Source organism: Halichoerus grypus, chromosome 15 (genome assembly GCF_964656455.1).
Source record: "Halichoerus grypus chromosome 15, mHalGry1.hap1.1, whole genome shotgun sequence".
Classification (NCBI taxonomy): domain Eukaryota; kingdom Metazoa; phylum Chordata; class Mammalia; order Carnivora; family Phocidae; genus Halichoerus; species Halichoerus grypus.
Window position 1 is genome coordinate 32114857 of NC_135726.1, and position 21919 is coordinate 32136775.

Below are 21919 nucleotides of genomic sequence, written 5' to 3' on the forward strand. Positions count from 1 at the left end.
GATGGGGGGGCCAGGAATTGCTGGTCCTACACGTTCATGTCCGCGCACGCAGGTACACACCTCGGGAGCACAGTGCACCCAGGTTCTGCTTGTCCAGGGGTTCACCATCAGCCTCCCTGTGTCTGCTACGCGGCTCCATCCCTCTACCAAGTTTTTGATTTCACCCATTATATTATATTACGTTTTCCAGACCCGGTATTCACAATTGGTGTTCTTTTGTAACCGCCCGTTAGTTTTGTGTTTACCTCTCCTTCTTTATCTCTTTGAGATTATTAGGCTTATTTAAACTTCTAAGTGTTTAGCGCACTGTTGTCTGGCTTATAGATTGTTCACGTCATTGTTCTCTCATAGTACTTGGACCTGTCACCATCTCTCATTAGTTTTCTCCTCTGAGCTCATGATTCCTTGAAGCCCCGCCCTTAGCCCATTGTCCATCCAAGTGCGTCTACAACGGATGGTGGGGCAGGGGAGGGAGGAAACTTCTGGATTCCTAATCTGGGTTCCCATCTCTGCCCCACCAGTGCCTCAGCAAACCTCCTGGTACCCTTCTCCCTTTTGAACTCTTTTTCCAAGAGTCACATGCCATAACCCGGCCAGGGATGAGAATATTATTATACCCATTTTGCAGATGAGCTTAGGTAAAACGGCTTATACAAGGTGGCAAGCTACAGTGGCAGAGCCTGGCCTCATTTATTTTTGTACTCAGGATGGCAGGCTTAGGTTAGCGCCAGCAAGATCACCCTCTCCCATCCCAGGACCTTCCAAGCAACTGGGACCCACCCTAAACACTTACAAAGCTACTGAGGCCCGGTCAGGAAGGAAGAGGGCAAGCAGGGGCCCCTCCTGTCCCTGCCTGCCCCACCACCCACCTCTTCCCAAAGTACTCAGCAGCTGGTCAGCATGCTGCCTCTCTGGAAATGAGTAAGGGAGGCAGTCCCCAGGCAGATGCTCTAGCATAGGGCTTTGCCACTCATGGCCCCTGTTTTCTAGAAAGTGCTCCAGAAAGAGAGAAAGACAGAGTCCACATCAGCCAGCTGGCAACTTTATAGGGTTATGAGGAGGAGTAAGACAATGTAAGCAAAGTGCTTGACATACACAGGCACTTAATAAATAATAATGTTCACTGCAATAATAATAATGCTAGTTGGGTGAACCACTAATGTGCTTCCAGCCACCTTAGTGAAAGGCCGGGTGGAGTGGAGACAGAGACCATCCCTATGCCAGGCCTGGGGCTGGTGGGGGGACCTCTGCCAGCCCCTGGAATCCAGCAGACCTTGGAGCCCACACCCTACATCCTGATGATCTAACGGAAGAACCTGCCGCCACCCTTTCTGCACCACTGGGAATCAGGGAAACTAAACTAGGAGGGAGGTTGCCCACTGCTGTCTCATTCACTATTTCTCCATGTCTCCCAAACTTTGGACATTCCATTTCCATAGTCACAGTTTTGACCACTTTTACTTAGTATTTTGCTCGGAATCAACTTTCACCACTCTCTTTCAATTTAGCTTCGTCCTAAGTGATACTATCCGTGAAATCATGGGTTTTATGTCCTAGTTACTATCTTTTCTGGTAGCAGAAATGCTTGCCTATTAAGATAACAAACATTCCTCCAGGTACCACCTGAAATCAGTGCACACACCCCCACTGTGCAGCCCCCGACCTTGCGCTTCCCCTGACCTCTCCCAGGTTGGGCTTGCCATCCCCCGCCCCTGCAGATTCGGTGGCTGGGCCAGGGCTGGTAGGAACCCCGGTGTCCGGGTCCCAGTCACCAAAGCAGAACTCCCCAGGAAGCAGAGGTTCCCTCCCCTTAATACCTTGGATGGCAGTGCCGGCCCTCCACTACCCAACATATGTCACGCGGCTGGCTCTGTGTCTCACATCTTCAAAAGTGCTTTGAACAAACATTAATGACCCCTCAGTGTTTCTCTGAGAGAGGGGGCGAGGAAGGGAGGGGGCAAGCACCACCCCATGCTGTCCTCAGCTGGGGGAATAAACCAGGCAACAAAATTCCATGACTTCACCAAAGCCACAGACTTAAGCTGGGCCCCCTCCCCACCCTCCCTCATTTCCCCCAATGGCAACTTTTACTGCCTCACATTCCTCTTGCTGGGAATACTACTATTTAATTAAAAACGACAGACTTTTGTTTTCCTCTCCTTCCTTCCTCCTCCCTCCCATCCTCCAGGACTGGATGCCAAGGAGACCCACCAAAAACATGCGGGTAACATTTGTTATGGCTTTGAAGATAAAAGTCAATTGAAGTAAGCCCTCGCTGTATTTCAAGTTTCCCCTAAAGCATGGAGCAAGCTGCCTGGCAGTTGAGGAAAGGAAAGAAAAAAGGGGGGGGGGGGACTGCAAATAAATGTCATTCTGCAGGAATACTTTGTAAAAATAAACAGGCTGAAAAAACCCAAAACTTGATTAATGGAAATCCACTCAGTTGGCCTCTGTCTTGAGCTGCAAATGCATTTGTTCATATGGCTAAATCGGATCATTTTCACTGGGCTTTAAATAAGTAAGTAGATCAAAAACTATAAATGGTGGGGGAAGAAAGGGAAGTTTGTAGTTCTGTTTCTAAAGGGCCTCAACCGCAGTGCCCCCCACCCACCCAGTTTTGACCTTTACTGGGGGACAGCAGCTCCAATTCCAGCCCAGCCAAGAGATGAAGAAAAATGGAGAAGAGAAAGCCCCCCAGCTAAGCAAGGCAGTGGGAGGAGGAGATGGGGGCTTTTCCCAGATGCAGAGATTATTGCATACGTGCACAAGAGGGGACTTTATCCACAGGCTCACTTCCCAACACCGGCCCCTGCAACTGAGCTGCAACCAGCCCAGGTGCCACGGCCCCAAAACACACACACACACACACACACACACACACACACACACACACATACCCCACACATCTGAAAACTCCACAGGCCCCTCCCTAGCCCATGGACAAGACCAAAGAACTAACCAGACCTGAGACTCAGTCTGTTCCCCTCTAAGTTTAAAAAAAAAAAAAAAAAAAAAAATTAAATGTCACATCAAAAAGTTGATTCATCCTTTGATCCTTGGCTTGCTCGAGTTCCACGCAGACCATCTGAAAGCCCCGTGCAGAGTTCCAGAGCTCCTAGGACATCTGTGAGCACCAGTCCCAGGCCAAGAGCTGGGGCTGGACTCACTCACTTCCCTGTCACATCGACTGCTCCCCCAGGAATAACTCCAACTCAGGGTGGGCCCTGCCTGCAGCAGCAGGAGACCCTCTCTCTCCCTGTGGGCCAAGTGAAGGGGTACCAGGTCTCAGTGCCCCCTAAGCTCTGCTACCTTGATCACAGCCTCTTCTACTGGGGTTCCTGGGCAGATGGTACTGATGAATGCCACAGACACTTGGAACACATTTGGAGGCCAGCACAGTCCCGCCCTCCACCCAGACACCCCTAGATGCCTTCCCTGTCTTCCTAGCAACCCCCCTCCAAATCTACCTTTGAATGCTGACCGCAGAAACAAGGTAGAAGTCAGAGCAGGCCCCCAAATCCCTCCAGCACACACAAGCTTCCCCACAGACTGGACCCGCACCACCTCCCCACCTAGGACTTTTCTCTCCCCAGACAGCCCTCCACCCCCAGCCAGACAGGAGACTGACACCTGAGCCACCTCTAAGATTCCCCAAGACATGGGGTTACCAGTGGTTTTGGTGGGGCAGGGGCAGCTGCAAAGGGACTTTCTGGACTTAGGAGCTGTGCCAAGAGGGTGCTAAAAGTTGGGGTGGGTAAGGAGACCCGTCTCTGGGGCTGAAATGTAGGTGGGGATCGTACCCGGGTTCCTCTGCCAACGGTGCCCGCCACCTGCAGCTGTCGGGGTCCAGAGCTGCCACCTGGACAGCGCTGCCTCCCGATCCACTCCTCGATGCCCTTCCGGGCCCAGGCGGCGCTCACGGCGAAGCTGTCACCTGGGGCGGGGAAGACACGGAGCCCCTGAGTCTGGCCCCTGGGCCGAAAGTTACCCGAGAGAGGAGGGAAAGAGTGGGCTCGGCAGAGGCAGTGGGGCCAGGAGGGGGTTGAGCATCGGGGCACAATCTGAGAGAGAGGGACGCAGGTAATTGGAAGAAAGGGGTTCAGCGAAGCCCCAGGAGCAGAGACCCAGAGGGGAGCGCATAAGGGGGAGCAGCACCCCGGAAAAGGGGTCTGGGGATCAGAAGAGCGAGCGCCAGAGGCCAGGACGGCAGAGGAGAGGGGTGAGGGTCAGAGGACGGGTGCAGTGAGCACGGGATGAGGGGAAGTGGAAAACTGAGGGTCAGGAGAGGGGCGCAGTGGGCGCAAGAGCCCACAGCTCGGGAGAAGGGGCTGAGGGCCGGAAACAGAGGGGCAGGATCTTGAGGGAAGGGGCTTAGGAGTCTGAAGAGGGGGGCGCAGTGAGCGCGGAGGGCGGGGACCGCAAAAGGAGGGGTTGGGGGTCAGAAGAGAGAGCACAGGACGGCGAGGAGGGGGTAGGTGGGACAGAAAAGGGGGCGCGAAGGCTGCTCCCGGAGCGGGTCTGTGGGACTGGTGGCCAGAGTTGGGGGTGGGGGTGGCCCTGGTAATAAGATCCCGCGGGCTAGGCCATTCCGCCGCGGTCCGCGGTGCTTCCCCGTCCATCCCCCCGGTCCGTGCCCCGCGCGCGCCTACCTTCCGGGCTCTCCCTGCGCTTGCACACGGCGGCTGCAGGCACATCGTGCGCGGCGGCGGCGGCGGCGGCGGGAGCCGGAAAGAAAGGAGAGGCAGAGAGTTAGCAATCGCGGGGGCGAGGGCGGCCGGGGCCAGGGGGCCGGCGCGCGGGCGGGGACACTGACCCGGCTTGGAGTGAAGTTTCCCCATGCTGGGGGCGCGGCGGGCGGGGGCGTCCCTAAGCCATGCGCCCGGCCCGCGGGGCCCGCGGCTCGCCGCGCCTCGCCTCGCTCTCCTCCTCCCGGAGCAACCCCGAGCCGAGCGGAGCCCGAGGCGGCGCCGGGACGCGCTCCTGCCGCCGTCGCCGCGGCCCGACTGACGCCCGGGCGCGCCGAGCCCCCAGCCCGCCGCCGCGGCCCGCGCCTCCCCGCGCGCCCATTGGCCGGGCGCGGCGCATCAAAGGCGAGGCGGGCCGCGGAGGGGGCGGGAGGGGGCGGGATGGGGGGGCGGGGCGGGGGCGGGCGGAGGGCGGGGCGGGACGGCGGGGCGGGGCCAGGCGCCGCGGGGCAGACACAGCGCCCCCCTCCAGGCTGAGGTCTTCAGCCCCGCGCCGGGGGCCGCGGGGCCGACAGGTCGAGGGACCTGGGGTCGGAGACCCGGGGACCCGAGTGGAGAAAGGGCCTCTGGCCAGTGGGCGTATCGGACCAGACACCCTCCCGAGTCCGGTCTGCTCTAGAGCAACCGCTGCCCTCGCTAACAGTACTGTGCCTTCCCTCCGCTCTATTTTTCCTCGAAGAGGGCCGGGCAGGACTCAGTGGCTCCAATTTACAGGTGATGTGACTAAGGTCGGGGGAGGAGACGCGGCTGCGGCGCTGAGGTCGGCTGCGCGCCTGCTGCGCTGCCCCTTCCCGATCTTACCACGACCTGCCTTTGGCGGAAAGTGTTCGCTTATTACTCGCCCCATGCTCCCACTCCTCCCCTCTAAGTTTTGATTTAGGATCCAAGAGGAGCCCCCACCGCGCCTCGAGCCGGTTGTTGGCCCAGCTCACTGCTGGCGGCTACAAGTGTCCGACAGCCACGAGTTGCCAGCCAATCGCTCGGATGCCTCATGCCGGGCCCGTGGGTGCCCTCCCCGGGGTCGAGGCGCGCTGCCAGCCGCGCGGCCCGGAAGGGGGTAACCGCTGGGTCTTTGATCTTCCCTGGTTTCCGCTCCCTGCTGCAGCTCGCCAGACCCAAGGGCTTGTTTGTTTTGTCTGGGGAAGTCTCTGCGGAGGGGAGGGCGCCATCAAGGGGTTCCACCCCACCTTTGTGGTTCTCAGGGAGAATGCCTGCTCTGCTGGGGACAGCGTGGGCCTGTTAAGTTCAACCTGTACCGGGCGGCCTGGGCGTGGGAAAAGAAAACCCTGTGCTAAGGCATGAGGAGCCGGGCTCTGCCCCTGGGAGTGAGTTCTCTGTGTGAGCCTCAGTTTTGTGGTCTGTAAAATGGAGGCTCAAGTCTCCCCATTTTGCCAGCTCCTTGGAGCGGCATTGCCCAAGAAAGATAACGTAAGCAACATGTGTAAAGCTAAACTTTCTAGTAGCCACATTTTTTTAAGTAAAAAGAAACAGGGATTAAGAGTAGCACTTATCACGATGAGCACCGAGTAATGGATAGAATGGTTGAATCACTGCATTGTACACCTGAAGCTAATACAGCACTGTGTGTTAATTACACTTCAATAAAGAAATTAAAATAAAAGGAAAAACTTTTAGAAGCTTGTAAGAACACTAAAAGAAAAAATAGGCCCTCTCACTCATCAACATAGAAAAAAAGCAAAAAGAAAGAGATGAGATTAACTTTAATAATATATTTTATTTAACCTGATACGCCAAAAATATAATTTCAACATATAATGAGATATTTTATATTCTTTGTCTGGCACTGTTTGAAATCTGATGTGTATTTTACACTTAGAGCTCATCCCCACCCAGACTCCGCCACATCGCAAGAGATCAATAGCTACGTGTGGCTGGTGGTTGCTGTGTTGGGCATCCCAGCTCCGGACCCTCTACCTGTCTCAAAAGGACATTGGGAACTGCAGGGGCCTCCAGAGTCATAAATCTCTTACAATGTCTTACTCCACAATGTCTCAAGAATGTCTTAACTTCCACCGTCCAAACTTCATGCTTCCCACACCCTTGTTGGTGAAAATGAAGACTAATCTTATAAGCAGGTATATTAATGTCCTTCGCAGGCTGGTTTCATTTGAGGAGCGCTGGGACTCCCCAAAATATTGTTACTGTCTATTTTATAGTGCACTTGTTTACCCAGCACCTGCTACGAGCCAGCCATCATCCTAAGTCATGGGTAGCCCTCACAACCACTCTCTGACGCAGGCTTGGACTTGTTCTTTACAAAGAAAGGAAACCACCAGGCTCAGAGAGGTGAAGCTGCTTGTCCAAAGTCACACAGCGAGCCAGCGACCTGGTGAGGAACTGAACCCAAGCCTGTTGATCCAATTGGCCGGGCTGTTTTCACTCCATGAGGCTGCCCCAACACAGTCTCAACCTCACATCCCAAAATGTCAATATTGCCAAAATGAACCCCCCCTCCGCCGCCCAAGCTGTAGGAAAACGAAAAGAAGAGCAGGATAACGGGAGTCAGGAGTAGGAGGGAAGTGGGGGGTTTGAGTGTCTGATTCAGAGGGCAGGAGCTCTCCTGCAAGCCCCTCCAAAGGAAATGGCATTCGGTTGGGGTTGCCGTCAGACTCTCTCACCTCCCACCCCCCGCCGGTGCCAGGGTGCATCAAAATCAAAGCAAAAACTCTGCTCGTTCTTTCTCACAGTGCTCAAAAAGTTGGTTACTCCCTTAAACCGGTCATGGCTTTCTTCTTTCATGAGAAAAAAGTATCCCCTCTTCCCCTTGGGAATTTCTTTTTACAGTTCAAAAAGAGATAAAAGCAAGAACTAAGACTCCGCAGTTACCAGTTTGAGTCTTGGGGGAAGTAAATCCCAAATGTCCAGCCCAGACACAAAGGCCCCCCTCCACCTTCAGGCTGGCCCTTCCCAGCCGGGCAGGCGCCGGGGACTTCGCTGCTGCCTCCGCCGTTGGAATCGTGACACCACCACCCCCACCGACCTGGCCCTGGGGCGAGAAACCAGAGAGGTGGGCCTTGTGGTGAAACCTTAGCCTGTCCAGGACTCCGAGGAGGGGCTCTCTGGGCGCCACCAGCCCACCGTCCCCCTGGGGTGGCTATTCGGCCTGCGCCAGCTCCCCGCCCCACGACTCACTGTCTTTTTATGTGTTTTAATAATTTATCTGGCCCACTTCTTGGGCTGAATACTTACAGTGACACATCTTTTTCTTTGAAGATTTCCCATCCTTTGGGGGAGGAGAATGAGAAAGGATGGGAAGGAAGAGATAAGAGAGAGAGATTATAACAGAAATGGTTTTCATGGGGCTTGAGATTTAGCAAGGCTGGTTTAGGTGAAATCTGTTAGACGTGGAGCCAGGGGGGTTTTTTTCTTCCCTGGTTGGCCACCCCCACGCTTGTCCCCAGGTTATAGCTGTCAGCTCTGGCTCCCTTCAAAGGCCACCTCCTAGAGAAAGCCCTCCTGACTTCCCAGCCTGAACAGCTCTGACCACTCGGGTTAGCCCAGCTCCCCTCCCCTGCCTCTGGGCTTGGCAGTCCTTATTTTATAATGAGGGCACTCAATGTTCCTCCTGGAGTCTGGGCTCCTTAAAAGAGGGGGTCTTGCCTGACTGGCATCTCTAGATGCAGTACCCAGCACTGCCCATAGGAGGTGCTCTAGACAGACTGAGAGGAGCACGCTGAGTCCCACAGACACCACCCACCTGGCGTGTGTGGGTGTGTTGTCCATGAGAGGGTTGGCCCCTGCCAAGAATGTGCTCTGGGATACACTGAAGAGAAAATTAATGTCTAACTCTGCTGGTTCCCCCTTGGTCCCTGGGTTGCTTCATTCCGCAACCCCCACTGAGATTTGGCATTTGCTAAGTGGCCTGGAAACCCGGTTTGGGGTGAGGAAGGGAGAGTTGAAGTAGTCTGCATGAGAAAGTCACAGGAATTTTGGAGATGACAACCAGGAAAGGGAAGAGACGTGTGTCAAGGGGACCAGAGAGTATGGGAGAAGGACACTAAATGAGGGCCTTAAGAAGGGGCAATCCAGTGAGGAGGGGGGCGGGGTCAATCACTTTTCAGGACAGTGAGGTCTAACTTGTGATTGGCAGTTGTCACCTGCTCGGCTGTAGGGTGGGATCGCCCTCTGTTACTCCCAACCTCTGCAAAATCCTAACCACGTGTGTGTTAGGGGCACAGGACAGAATGAAGGAATGAGCCCAGCATAGGTCATCATAGGGCAATAGGCCACAGGCAGTGGAAATGTTCATCGCGGGGCGGGGGGGGGAGGCGGACGTGAAAGATGGGAGCCGGATACAGCCAGGAGGAGAACCAGCCCCAGCATCACTCCTTAGAGATGAGGTAGAAGAGGCTGGGCTTCCCCTAGAACAAGGGGTGAGGTCCCCCAAGCCATTCTATTCAAATCTTACGGGAGAGAGGCCCCAAAGACAGCTACACTACTTGAGCCTAAGTATTGGTTGAACTGAATTGAGTTTTTGGGCCTCCAGCTTCTCCCAGGTCCGGGGTGTTTTATTTTATTTTATTTTATTTTATTTTATTTTATTTTATTTATTTGAGGGAGGGGAGAGACAGCACGAGCCGGGTGAGGGGTGGAGGGAGAAGCAGATTCCCCGCTGAGCAGGGAGCCTGATGCAGGGCTCGATCCCGGGACTTCAGGATCATGATCTGAGTCGAAGACAGAGGACTGAGCCACCCAAGCGCCCTTGGGGTGTTCTAGCAAGATCAGAGCACAGGCTTACTCGGAGGGAAGGAGAGAGGGAGGGAGCCAGCCTGGCCTCATCATGCTGCTCCTCGGTGAGACCCTGCTCTCTCTCCTGCGATCCCTGCCTCTCGGCCCTCGTCCCGTGCATCTGTGAAGCCCTCCCAGCTAGGGTGCCGGTCTGTCTACTTCCAGACTTCTGTCACAAAAGGGAGAAAGAAACTTCCACCTTCCTGAGCCTTTGTTTTTCAGTTACATGCAGTTGACCTGGGCCCTAATCACCACACTCAGTCTGCACGTCCATATAATAGAAAGCAGGGTGCGGCCAATCAGCATTTCCCAAAGCAGGTTCTGTGGAGAACACCAGAGCTGTGAGATGCTATCATGACGTGAAAGAAAGGGTTCTGTGGGAAACTTTGGGCAGCCCTGGCTTAGCTGAAGGGTGACAAGTTCCTTTTCTGCAGGACTTGTCAGAACCTTCAGCTTTGTGATTCTTCAAGCGGAAGGCATCCTAAGCAGTGTTGCTCAAACTCACCGACCTGGGGAACCCATTTTAGGAAGTTTGAGTGCAAACAAATGGTCATGGCACACACTTTGGAAAATGCCGGACTAGACGGCTTCTAAGGTTCCTTCCAATCTGAGATTCCAACTCCTAATCCAGGGACCTAGCCTAAGAGGATGGCAGGAAGGAAAGTCAGTGAGGACAGAGCCAGTGTGAAAAGATATATGCACCCACGTGTGTCTATGGTGTGCACTTAGCATGTCCCAGGACGTATATGTCCACCTCCAGGCCCCTGAGCAATCGGACACCCACTCAGCATGAGGCTCCATGGCCACAGTTTGAGGCAAGAAGGAAGAGCATCACTGTAGGAAAGCTCATGGTCAATTTGCCTGCCTCACTGGCCTTCTCTTCTATCTCAGTCTCCTCCCCCGCCTCCTCCTCCCCCTCCTCCCCCTTCCCCTCCGCCCTCCCATCGCCTTTGCCACCACCGCCACCTTCTCCTTCCACCCCACAGAGCACAGCTTCAGGGGGGCCCTGCTGCCATGGCGGTACCACATGACCCCTTCGCTCCTTGGCCACAGCCGGCTGGATGCCTGACCCGGGAGCCTGCCCAGTCAGGAGCTCTTTGTAGGATTTGAAGAGAGGCCCAGGGTCTGGGGTCCGCTTGCTGGTGGTCTCCAAAACCCAAGGGCTCCATCGTTCCAGGGGCTGGAGCAGCTGCTTGGGGTCCACGTGGGCTAAGGAACAGGCAAAAAGAAGCAGAACTAGGAGCAGAGAGAAGCAGAGATGGTAAAGCAGGTGGAGAGAGACACGCGGACAGACTGTCTCGGTCCCTCATACAGCCTGTTCCCGGCTCCTAACCTTGTTGCTTCTGCCTGTGTGTTCTGACCTTGGGTCCCTGACAGACCGTTGGTCCCCCTTTCCTGGGCCGGGGTCAAATAGCCTAGCTGAGGGTTCCTTGGAAGTTAACGTGCATATGAATTCCCTGAGATGGTGTGAAAACGCAGTCTGGGGTGGGACCCGAGAATCTGCATTTCTAACAAGCTGCCAGAGGAGACTGCTGCCACTGGTCTGTAGACCACATTCAAAGTTCAGGAAAGTTACGCGTTCTCAGCAGCTGCTAGGGTTTATGACTTGCTTTGTCACTGAGTAAGTAGCAGTACTCAGAGGAGAAGGAGGGACAGAAGTCAGGGAGAAGGAACCCGAGAAATAAAGGTGTTTCTCTTTTACTAATTAAGTCATTCAACAAAGATCTGTTGAAGGCCTAACTTATACCAGGCTCTTATGTTAACAAACAGACAAAAATAAGTCCGTGAGATAGATGGTGTATCTATGGGGGGCAAATCAAGTGGGAAAGAGGGAGAGGAAGTACCAAAGGAGGGGTTGCAGTTTTAGGTAGAGGGGTCAGAGGGTAGTCTTTGAGTGAAGACTTGGAAACGAAGAAGGGAGCCATAGAGAAGCATAGGAAAGCCAGAGGAAAAGCAGGTCCAGGCAGGGAAGAGCGGGTGCAAAGGTCCTGAGGCAGGGACGTGATATGAATGTTTTGGGAACAAGGTGGTCTGTGGCTCTGAAGCATGGGGGAATGGGAATAGGGTGTGCAAGGGGGAGGAGATGATGTTGGAAGGTGACAAGGTTCATCATGAGAGCCTTGTGGGCCTTGCCAAGGGCTTCAGCTTTATTCTAGGGAAATGGGGGTCATTAGAGACCTGTGACCTGGAGTACCCGTGCTGCTGTGTTGCGAGCAGAATGTGGGTTAGGGGGTGGCAGCAGGAGACCTGGCAGAAACAAGGAGACCAGTAACAAGGTGACTGCAGCAATGTCGTTGTGACATGATCGTGGCTTAGCCCTGAGTGATAGCAGCCAAGGAGGTGAGAAGTCAGCTGTGACCGTATTTGGAAGTCAGAGGCAACGAGGTTAGCTAACACAGTGGACATGGGGTGGGAGAGAACGAGCAGTTACGGAAGATGCCAGAGTTTTTGACCTGATCCGCGGGAAGGAGGGAGACTGCAGGTGGAGTTGGGTGCAGAGCGGGGAAGTTCCCGGGCTCAGTCTGAGCACGTTACTTGGAGAGGCCTGTTGCCTAGCCAAGCAGCAAGGTCAAGTGGACAGGTGGATCCGTGAGACTAGGGTTCAGAAGCAAGCTGCAGTCTGCAGAGATCCACCTGAGCATCATGAGCATGTAGACAGAACTTAAAGCCTGACAGTGGATGCGATCCCCTGGGAAGGGAGTGTAGACCGAGAACAGAATCGAGCCCTGGGGCCCTGCCAAGTTTAGGGGTCGGCAAGCTTCTCCTTAGAATCCAGCACCACCTCGACCTCTTGACCTCCATTCGGTCCCCACAGGCTCCCCTCCCAGAGAACCCCCTTCTCTTCTCGGTAATCCTTCTCATACCTGCTCACCACTGCCTGCATCACGCCCCCCCCCCCCCCCCTCCAAGCTGGCAGATTCCTGGCTCAGCATCTGAACTCTCAAAGCACTTCTTTGTTCAAACCAGCCCCGGAGATAAATGAGACAATGTGTGTGAACCGCTTAGGGCGTCCCGCACGGACCGACCGACCGGGCAGACGCCAGCTATCCCTGAGGGCGGTCACAGCATGGCACCTCGCCCTCCACGTGCGGGGGCCCGGCCCTGAGTCGGTCAGGTCTGTGCCGGCCTCACCACACCGCGCCTGGCGCACAGTAGGGGCTTTAGAGATGCTTGCCGTAGGCAGGAATGACAGCGCAGGGACCCATCTGACCAGAGGCGACACTGTCCCCCACGGCCTCTCCTGGCCTCCTCCAGGCCCCTCCCACATCATTTTGGTTTCTTCTGACTCTGTGCCCAAGAGGTCACTGCCCACGCCTTCGCTCCAAGCAGCTTCCACTCCCAGCCGGGGCAGGGGGACAGATGGAGACTGCTGCTCAGGCATCCCCTCTGAAACCACAGGGATGAGTGTTTTCTCCCCCATTTGCATCTTCCCACAGTGGCTGGGGGAACATCCTCCACCTGGCGCCTCTTTTAACATCACGATCTGTGGACTTCTCTGGGTGACAAGTATCTTTGTGCTGGGCGCCCCCCTCCCCAGCCCCTCCCTCTATCCCTGGGTTCTGACTCAACCGGCCGGCTTCCGTCTGCACAAAGGGACCATTGAGAGGCAGGCGGTGGGACGCCGCCTTTGATCTGGGGTTCTAATAACGTGTGTATGTTTGCGTCCCAAAACAATGCAGCCACCTCGCAGGAAGGACGGAGGCAGGGGGAGGAAGAGAAGGTCCGCAGGACGGTGACACTGGGGGCTTGCTTGTGCACGTTGGCCGGCACATTTGAGAGTGCCTGCGCAGAATCTCCCCAGTGAGGTACACCCATCACACGGAGGAAGGCCCTGGCACCGGCTGGCACAGCAAGCCAAGCTCTGAGAGGTCGCGGGGACAGCACAGGGGTGCCATAGAACCGGGGCTCACAGGTTCACCAGGGGAAGGGCAGCGAGTCTAAGGGAGGGGCTTGGGCCAGCGAGGTCCGGTGCCATCGGCCCAGCCTAAAGGTACAGTACTGCTCAACACCGGCTCCCACCCGACGGCCCAGAGTTGCTAGACCTTTGGATTCTTCGAGAGTAGCTGGAAAGCCAGGTTTCGAAGTGAAATCTCCCCCTTTTTTTCACTTGGCAACTAATCGTAAAACATGTTAAGTATGAAACAGGCCTGCCTGCGGGCACCCAGCCTGGGGAACCCAGCATTGGAGACAGGGAGGGTGACTTGTGGGGAGGCAATCATTCAGACCAGGCCCCAAAAGGGAAAACTTAGGGAGAGGATGCCAGCCTGGTTCCTGCTGCTTCAGGGTCCCCCACAATTGCCAGGCCCTGTGTGAAGGGCTCTATGTGTTTTGTTATCTCACATCATCCTTACAAACCCCCTGGAAATGAAGAGACTGTGATGATCATTTCCACTTTATGGATGAGGAAGTGGGCTCAAGGAGAATAACAGGGCTTCTCAACCAAGTTAAAGAGACTCGATCCCCCACTGCCTGCCAGCCAAGCCCTTACATGTGGCCACTATTGTACACTGTCTCATGGGCTACAGGATGGGTCACCCAGGTTTATGCCACATACCACTTGGAGTTGTGCAGTGTCTCAACTGTGCAACTGTACATGTCAACCAAGTAAGTGTTCATCAGGGTATATGTAAAGCCCTGGGGCTCAGCCAAGGAATGTTGAGTCTGGGGCCTCCCCCTTAGATCCTTCTTTTTTTTTTTTTAAGATTTTTTTTTAAATTTATTTATTTAACAGAGATAGAGAGAGAACAGAAGTAGGCAGAGAGGCAGACAGAGGGAGAGGGAGAAGCAGGCTCTCCGCCGAGCAGGGAGCCCAATGCGGGGTTCAATCCCAGGACCCTGGGATTATGACCTGAGCCGAAGACAGCTGCTTAACTGACTGAGCTACTCAGGCGCCCCACCCCCGAGATCCTTCTTCCCAGCACAAATCTTGCTTCTGGTGAAGAAACAAGTTCCTCCTTTGCCCAGATCTTCTGCCTTCTGTGGGTACCAGAGAGAAACAAAGACCATGCAGAACATTAGCTCTTCCTGTCTCCCATATCTGCCCTCAGTTCTCTCATCTGTAAATGGGGAATGTAGCTAGGAAATGAGCATGCCAGAAACAATTGGAGAGGGTTCTAAGCTATCCGAGGTGGCTCTGCCTTCCTCACCTACCAGCTGGGTGACCTTGGCCAGCTACTTGGCCTCACTTTCTCCATCTGTTAAATGGTACGCAGTGCCTGGCTCAGGGTGGATTCTCCATAGGCATTGGCCATCACTAATGCTTGTCGTCATATGAGCCCTCCACCACGGGAACCATGCTCAGGAGAGGCCGGGTCTCCCTCCTGTGTAGAGACTTCCATGGCTCCCACTTTCATCTGGCATCAGGCTAACTTCCAAGAACTCACGAGGCTGCACATCACAGCTGACCTTTTGTGTTTGCAACAGAAGCGCAAGGTGACAGAGCTCCCACACCATGTGTAGTGAGGTGGAACCCACACTCCCTACTGCCCTCCGTCCTCAGATGCTGTTCCCCGGAGCAGGGGGCCAGGGGCAAGGGCCAAGGCTCCTCCATCCATTGCCATGGGTGTCTCCAGGGAGGGCCCTGGCCATAACACAGGATCCAAGGCTGGCAGGTCAGGCCCTGGGAGAATGGAGCTGACCCCAGCAAGAAAAGTGGAGGGGAAGGAGGGGCTGAGAACAGGTCCTGGGAGCCCCTGCCCCCTCTTCTTCCTGCCCCTCCCCTGTACATGAACCTGCCCTTGTAAGAGCCCGCTATCTATCGGGCGCCCAGATGGTCCAGGAGGACATACGGTGGACTAGCAAACTTGCGAAAAGTTCTTTGGCCTCACAAAAAACCCAAGCGATGGGAACAAAACAACAATAAGTCAAGGTTTTACGCAAGGAGAGCTGTGGGCCCTCTCAAAACCAGTGCCCCTTCCATTCAAGTTAGTGTTTTAATGCACATGTAACATCCTGGATATCTCTAACTCCAGGTAAAAATAATTCCAAGTTAGGGACGCCTAGGTGGCTCAGTCAGTTAAGTGTGTGCCTTCAGCTCAGGTCATGATCCCAGGGTCCTGGGATCGAGCCCCATGTCGGACTCCTTGTTCAGCAGGAAGCCTGCTTTTCCCTCTGCCTGCAGCTCCCCCTGCTTGTGCGCTCTCTCTCTCTCTCTCTCTCGCTCGCTCTCTTGCTCTCTCTCTCTCTCTTTCTCTGGCAAATAAAATAAAATCTTTTTAAAAAATAATAATAATTCCAACTTGAAAAAGTTGTTAATGCCAATAAAAATGCCTTTTCTGTTCTTAAAAATTAGCAACCTGGGCTGAAATCCGGAGGGCCAGTGTCGGAGTGCCCACTCTCCCCCTCACCTCCCACCCGGGCCCCCTTGAGCGCTACCATTGGGCCAGTTCCATGGAGGCCCCGGCGGCCCCCTGAGGCCATGACCTCTCTCTGCTGTTCTGCTCCCCACTCTCCCCACTGCGGGCTCCTGCTAGTCCTTCGATGCCGGCCTCAGTGTCACTTCCTCGGCAAGCCAGCTGCCAGCCTCCGTGTTAACCCCAGGCTGGAGCCCTGGGGAGGCCTCACCTCCAGCCCCAGTGAAACAGACAGTTCCGAAGGAATTCTGGAGCCAGCTGTCAACATATTAATAGGGAAGGAGGCACTGAGGCTTGGGTTTGCAAGATGAGCAGGAGCGGGCTCCTTCCCACTTTTAGGCAGCCGCCTCCCGAGGATCAGTCCCCACACAACTTCTGGCCAGAGGACCAAGCCCCTGTGGCCGGTGGAATCTCTGTGGTAACAGACTGTCTACACTGACCATCCCCTTCACCTCACACTGAACGCTAAGTCCAAGGTGACCCACTGTGGGGCTGGCATCAGGCTGCCCTACACCTCGTGCGGGCCAGGCACCGGCTGGGTGCTCTGCACGGTGTTGGGACAGAACCAATCTCAAGGAGATGAGGTACATGGAAAGTGTCACCACGCATACAAATAACCACGGACCAAGGTGAATCGTGAGCCAGTGTGTGGAAACACTTGGCACAGAGCCCAGCAAAGAAACATGTGATAAAAGGGGCTCTCATCATCATCATCATCATTATTATTATTATTATTATTATGAAAGCACTAAAAAATAATGGTTTTTTTAGCACTTTTTGGTTATAAATGGCAGTGACAAGACCCACCGGAAACTAGCCCAAGCAGAAAGGAACTTTATGGGCTCACATAACCCAGGTACTGGGACGACAGATCATGAGCAGCTTCAGACTCATAACCTAACAACCTTGTGTTGAGACTGAAAACAGAATTATTCTTCCCAGCTCAGGAGAGAAAAATCCTGGGGAAGGGCTCTGATTGGTCCAGCATGGGTCATGTGCACATTTCTGAACCAATCCCTACAGGAGTTTGGTTGGTCCCCCCTGAGTCAGATGCCCAGCCCTGTGGCTTGATGAAGTTGATTGGCAGCTCCAGCCCCACCCCCACCACAATATTGGTTGGGAAGGAACAAGTCCCCCAAAGGAAAGGGGGAGACAGGAGTCATTATCTCACTTGAGGAAGGCAGAATGTCCTTATAACTCCACCCTCCAGTGTGCAAAACTCAGGGCCTGTCAGAGAAGTATTGCCCCCACTTTATGGATGGGAAAAATGAGTCTCAAATCTGTACAGTAACTTGCCCAAGGTCATATCATCTGTAAGTGGTGGCCCTGGGACTCAGTCTAGGAGTGTCTGCCTCCATAGTGTCCCTTCTATCTATTCCCTGTGCACCTGATATGAGGAGGAGAAAGACTGACCATGAGTAGGCACTTCCTCCCATGTCCAGAACGGAGCCTGGTCTTTGGAGATGTCTTCAAATGCGTAGACTTGACCTCTTAAAATTGACCCCTGGGAAAGGGAAATGGGAGACAGTAGGGACACAGGACTGAGAGACTGAACAATCTGAGGAGCAAGTTAGCAACTGTTCTTGGACACACAGGTGACATGGAGACCAGAAGCCACAGATCTGAAGGAAAGCTGGCTTGGTGAGGGAGCCAGAGGCTGAAAAAGAAAAGAAAAATCTGTATCATACTCTGACCCAGGCCGCCCTCCAAAGCTTGGTCTCAATGTTCAGGAAGAGGATTTTGGGATTTTCTCCTAGTGAGGAGAACCATAAGATGTCCTTCTCCAGATGGAGCTGGGCCTCCAAGGACAGAGGGGATCCGTGATGGGGGCGTTGCCATCAGGACTGGCCCCCTGGATCAATGGGCACCGCTGGGAAGAGGCCAGTGCTGCCCTTGAGGGGAAATCATTCCGTCTCCGGCAGGATCTGCAAGGTCTTCATTCTTCAGGATAATGACAAGCCATTCTCCTTCCGTCTCCCAGACCTTCCCATGCTCCATCCTCCTCTGGCTTCCGCAAATCTCCTCTTCCAGAAGCATCCAGCATTTCTTTTCCCCCCTCCCCGCTCTCCAAACTTACCTGTCCCGTGTCCTGTGAGAAGCCCAGCTCATCTGACTAACGGGTACCTGCCAGAGTCATTTGAGGTGTCCCGGGTGAAGACACCAATCACCTTTCCCTCCCGGGGAACACATTTAATACATGACAGTGGGGCCACTCCATGTGAGAACCCCAGAGCTGACTCCACCTTGGCAAGCCCTCAGGGCGAGGCTCTCTGGGCATCTCAGTTCTTTCTTCCATGACCAAAAAGGTGCCAAGTCCTGACAGTTCTTCCTAAATGTCTCTTCCATCTGCATCCCCTCCCTCCACACCGCCACTGCCCAGGTGTGATTGATTGAAGATGGCTTACCTGTCCCTCTCCCTATGAAGCAGACTACTTATTTTCCCGCTGAGTCTGAGCTGGTCTGTGACCATGGAACCAACAGAGTCTGGTGGAAGGATTCTGCACAACTGCTGGGCCTTTAAGAGGATGAGCAGCTTCTGTTTTCTCCCACTTAGAATGTTTGCTTCCGGAACATTCCCTCTCAGAACCCGGCTGCAATGCTGGAAGCCCAAGCCACACAGAGAGGTCATGTATGTGTGCCTGTAGACAGCCCTAGCTGAGCTTCTAGTGGAGAGCCAGCGACGACTGCCATTTTGGACGTCTAACATAAGAGAGTCCCCGGGCGACTGAGGTCCCTGTCGCCATCACACAGAGCAGAACTACCCCACGGAGCCCAGTCACCGCCCAAATCACAAGAGAACATTTAAATGGTGGCTGTGTTGAACCACCGAGTTTTGTGGTGGCTTGTGACACAGCAGAGGGACCTGAACAACAGGCTCAAGCTTTCATGATCTCTTCTGGTTCAGTTTGCAACCAGACGCTCCCTGACTGATCTCCCGGCCTCCACGTCCGTCAGTTGCTCAAAGCTGTTTTCCAAGTGCAGGACTGATGATGTCCTGCTTCTGCTCAAAGCCTTCCACGGCCTCTCATTGTCCCGAGCAGGACGACTTATCCCCTGGGAGGGCACATGAGAAGGACTAGCGCAGCTTTTTCCAAATATTCTACTCAAAGGCTTGGAATCAGGGCTTCAGACTGGGGAAAAACTCCTGGTGTGGTAGATGAAATGATTTGTCCCCAATTCTTCCCTGTCCACTTTCACATGATTCATGGTGAGCAGAGGAGGCTCTCCCATACCCAGGAAGTTGGACTTGGCCGTGTGATTTATTTTGCCCAGTTGAATATGGGCAGGGCTGACACAGTGCCAGTTCCACACCAAGGCCTTCAGAGACATTTCATCTTTCCACTCCTCCTCCTCCTCACTCTTCTACGATCCACCATGAAAGAGTTTGCCCCAGATAGCCTTTCAGCCTGGGTCCCCAAATGAGAGACATGCAGAACGGATATGAACCCAATCCCCGGCCCAGCTCAGCCAATTCTAGTCAAACGCATCAGAGTCCCCCAGCTGGTTTTCAGAGCTGTAGTGAGAAAAATAAATCTTTGTTGTCGTATGCCGCACGGGATCACTCGCTATGCGACATTACCACAGCAACAGCTAACGAATACATCGGGTGATTCGGAAGCTCATCCCCGATTTAGAACCACTGGCCTAAAGGATAAAGTCACAAATGCTTAGCCTGGCGCTCAAGACCTTCCTCAGTCAGTCTTCCATCTCTCTCTCCGGCCTCATCGCCTCACGTCTTCTTCTGAACCAGTCAAGACTCTGAGCGCTAAAACAGAATCTAACCATGACTAATCCTAACAGAAAAGGGACGCACAGGTAGCTGTAAAATCAGACTGAGAAAATGGGCAGAAAGCAAGTAATGTCAGGCAGCTGGGACCAGTGCCAGAAGAGTCATAGCTGAGGAACAGACCACCCCTGGCCCCCTGGACTCTGGGCACGGGATCCTCAGGCCACTGCTTTACAGAGTGGGAATCTTTGGCTCCCCCTGCTTCTTTGAAGAAGGAAGCATCCCATTGGCCCAGCCACACCCTAGCCATTAGAGAAGAAAGAATGGATATATGACTCCTAAAGAGGAGAGGGTCAGATGCAAGGCAGCCCAAATCCCCAGGATCCCTTGAATCTTCATACTCTTTACAAATATGAAAACTCTTGAACTCGTCCTAGTACATAGTAAGTGCCAGATGAATGTTTCTCAATAAATATTAAAATATTCTAGAATATTCTAGAATATTCCAAAACCTTCTAGGCCATGAACTAATTAGGGCCGTTTTGATTTCCCTTTTCCGATACGGTAAGTTCAGATCCTTCCTAGGTGGGCTCAGAATCTGCCCCTTCCCTGAGGCCTTCTCCGATCTTCAGGTGGGAAGTGGCATCTCTTTTTCTCAGCACTCCAACACGCATGGTCTGCCTGTCTTTTCCGATGCTGAGCAGCAGCTGGAGTCAGTGAATCTGTGAGGCCTGAGGTCTTCCCAGTGCTGAGGTCAGTGCCTGGTGCCTGGTAGGTGCTTAGGAGGCCCTGGGAGGACACCAGAGCAAGAGGCCTTTTACCACCTGTGAAACTGCAGCCTGTCTCTACACCCTCAAAATGCAAGCACTGGGAATACGGCGTGAGCTTAGGCTAGTACGTGCATGCAGCCTGGCCCAGCTTAGAGCCCGCTGGTGAAATGCCACGGTGCAGAGGGCCTCTGGGTCAAAATCCTCATTCCTCAGGCTGGGATTTCAAATAACCACTCCCAGCTTTTGAGCTGAGCACACTGATTCTCCTATTCAGAAGTGCTTTGCAAATTGGCAGCCCCAAGAGGAGCACCGTGGAGTTCTCTGACCCAGAGAACAGAAGCTGCTGGGCCCACCCCGCGCCTTCTCTAACCCTGGCCCCTCCATTAAAATCATCTCCAGCTTCAAGTCTCCTGTGCGAATATGAAAGAGACTGCTGAGGACAGAGGGTTTGCCCGCACCTCTTCGGACCCCTCTACCCGACCCCTGATGTGCTCTGGTTCCCAATAACCGGCACCTGTATCTCATGGCTGGCAAGCTCCCTCCGAGTGACTGGAGAACTCAGCCAATGCCCAGCAGAGTGAGGAAGTCACTCTCCCAGTTCTCTTGCTTCTCTGCCACTCTGAGCCGTGACTCATGCATCTCCAGAGCACCCATGTGGCGGGGAGCCCACACGACCCTCTGGGGGTCTTTGCTCGATAGCCCATCCTTGCTAGCTCATCCTAGCACATCCCTGATATCCCACCCTTGCTCGACACTCCAGCCTTTCTTGATATCCCATCCTCGCTTTATACCCCGTCCTCGCTGGGTACCACATCCTTGCTTGAGTATCTGTGCCCTAACCGACACTTTCCCTTCCCAGCCCCACTTTCCCACGTCCCGCACATTCCCTCCTCTTTGGAGCTGCTTCTGGGAACCCAACCTAAGAGAGTAGAGAGGGAGAGAAGCTACAGTGATAAACGTCGCCACCACTTATCACCATTCGGGGATAAACTGAATGCCACTCTACCTCAAGATCCTTTCATGCCTTATCTCTTTCATCATCTCAACAGCGAGGAATCTGTATTCCCATTTTAAAGATGAAGAAATGGAATCTCCGAGAAGGTGAATAACTTGCCCAAGGTTATAGCATTACTAGATGTTAGGCCAAGATTTTCTCACTATAGTATGTGCCGCCTCCCATTAGAAAGATGCCACCAATAAGGTCTACACACATATCTGTAAGTTAAAACTTGAGAATGAAAGCCGTAACCAGTCCATTAAATAAACACGGGTCCGTCCACGGGGAGGTTGAAGGTGTGATAGTGAGGTTTTTGTCTATCAGGCAAAAGTCCCCCTCTTGGCCCCATCTTTTTTCTGGTATCAGACAGGGTTGGGCACGCAATCCAAATCTCTTTCCCCAGACCTGGCCCTTGAACTTAGGGGGTTGAAGGTGGCTGCAACCAAAGCATCAGGAGACAGATCCCTTGTTCTGACATCCTCTGAGATATAACCTCCAGATCCAGTTCTTCAGCCCTTTCTCCAGTCCTCTGAGCTACCCCGGGTATATTCCAATAAAAGCCCAAATAGCTCAGGTGA

General features: G+C 53.9%; 1 protein-coding gene across 2 annotated transcripts in view; it reads right to left on the reverse strand.

Annotated features, from left to right (window-relative positions):
* The window catches only part of NKD1 (NKD inhibitor of Wnt signaling pathway 1), an 82814-nt gene extending 77819 nt beyond the window's left edge, over window positions 1-4995 (reverse strand). For both annotated transcript variants that reach the window (XM_036119998.2, XM_036119990.2), the window contains exons 1-3: window positions 4814-4995; window positions 4650-4682; window positions 3801-3934 (exon numbers count right to left, since the gene is read on the reverse strand). In XM_036119998.2, coding sequence (XP_035975891.1) covers window positions 3801-3934; window positions 4650-4682; window positions 4814-4838 — 192 coding nt within the window. In that variant the 5' untranslated portion in view covers window positions 4839-4995. The remainder of the gene's footprint in view (window positions 1-3800; window positions 3935-4649; window positions 4683-4813) is intronic.
* Between the last annotated feature and the right edge of the window lie 16924 nt (window positions 4996-21919).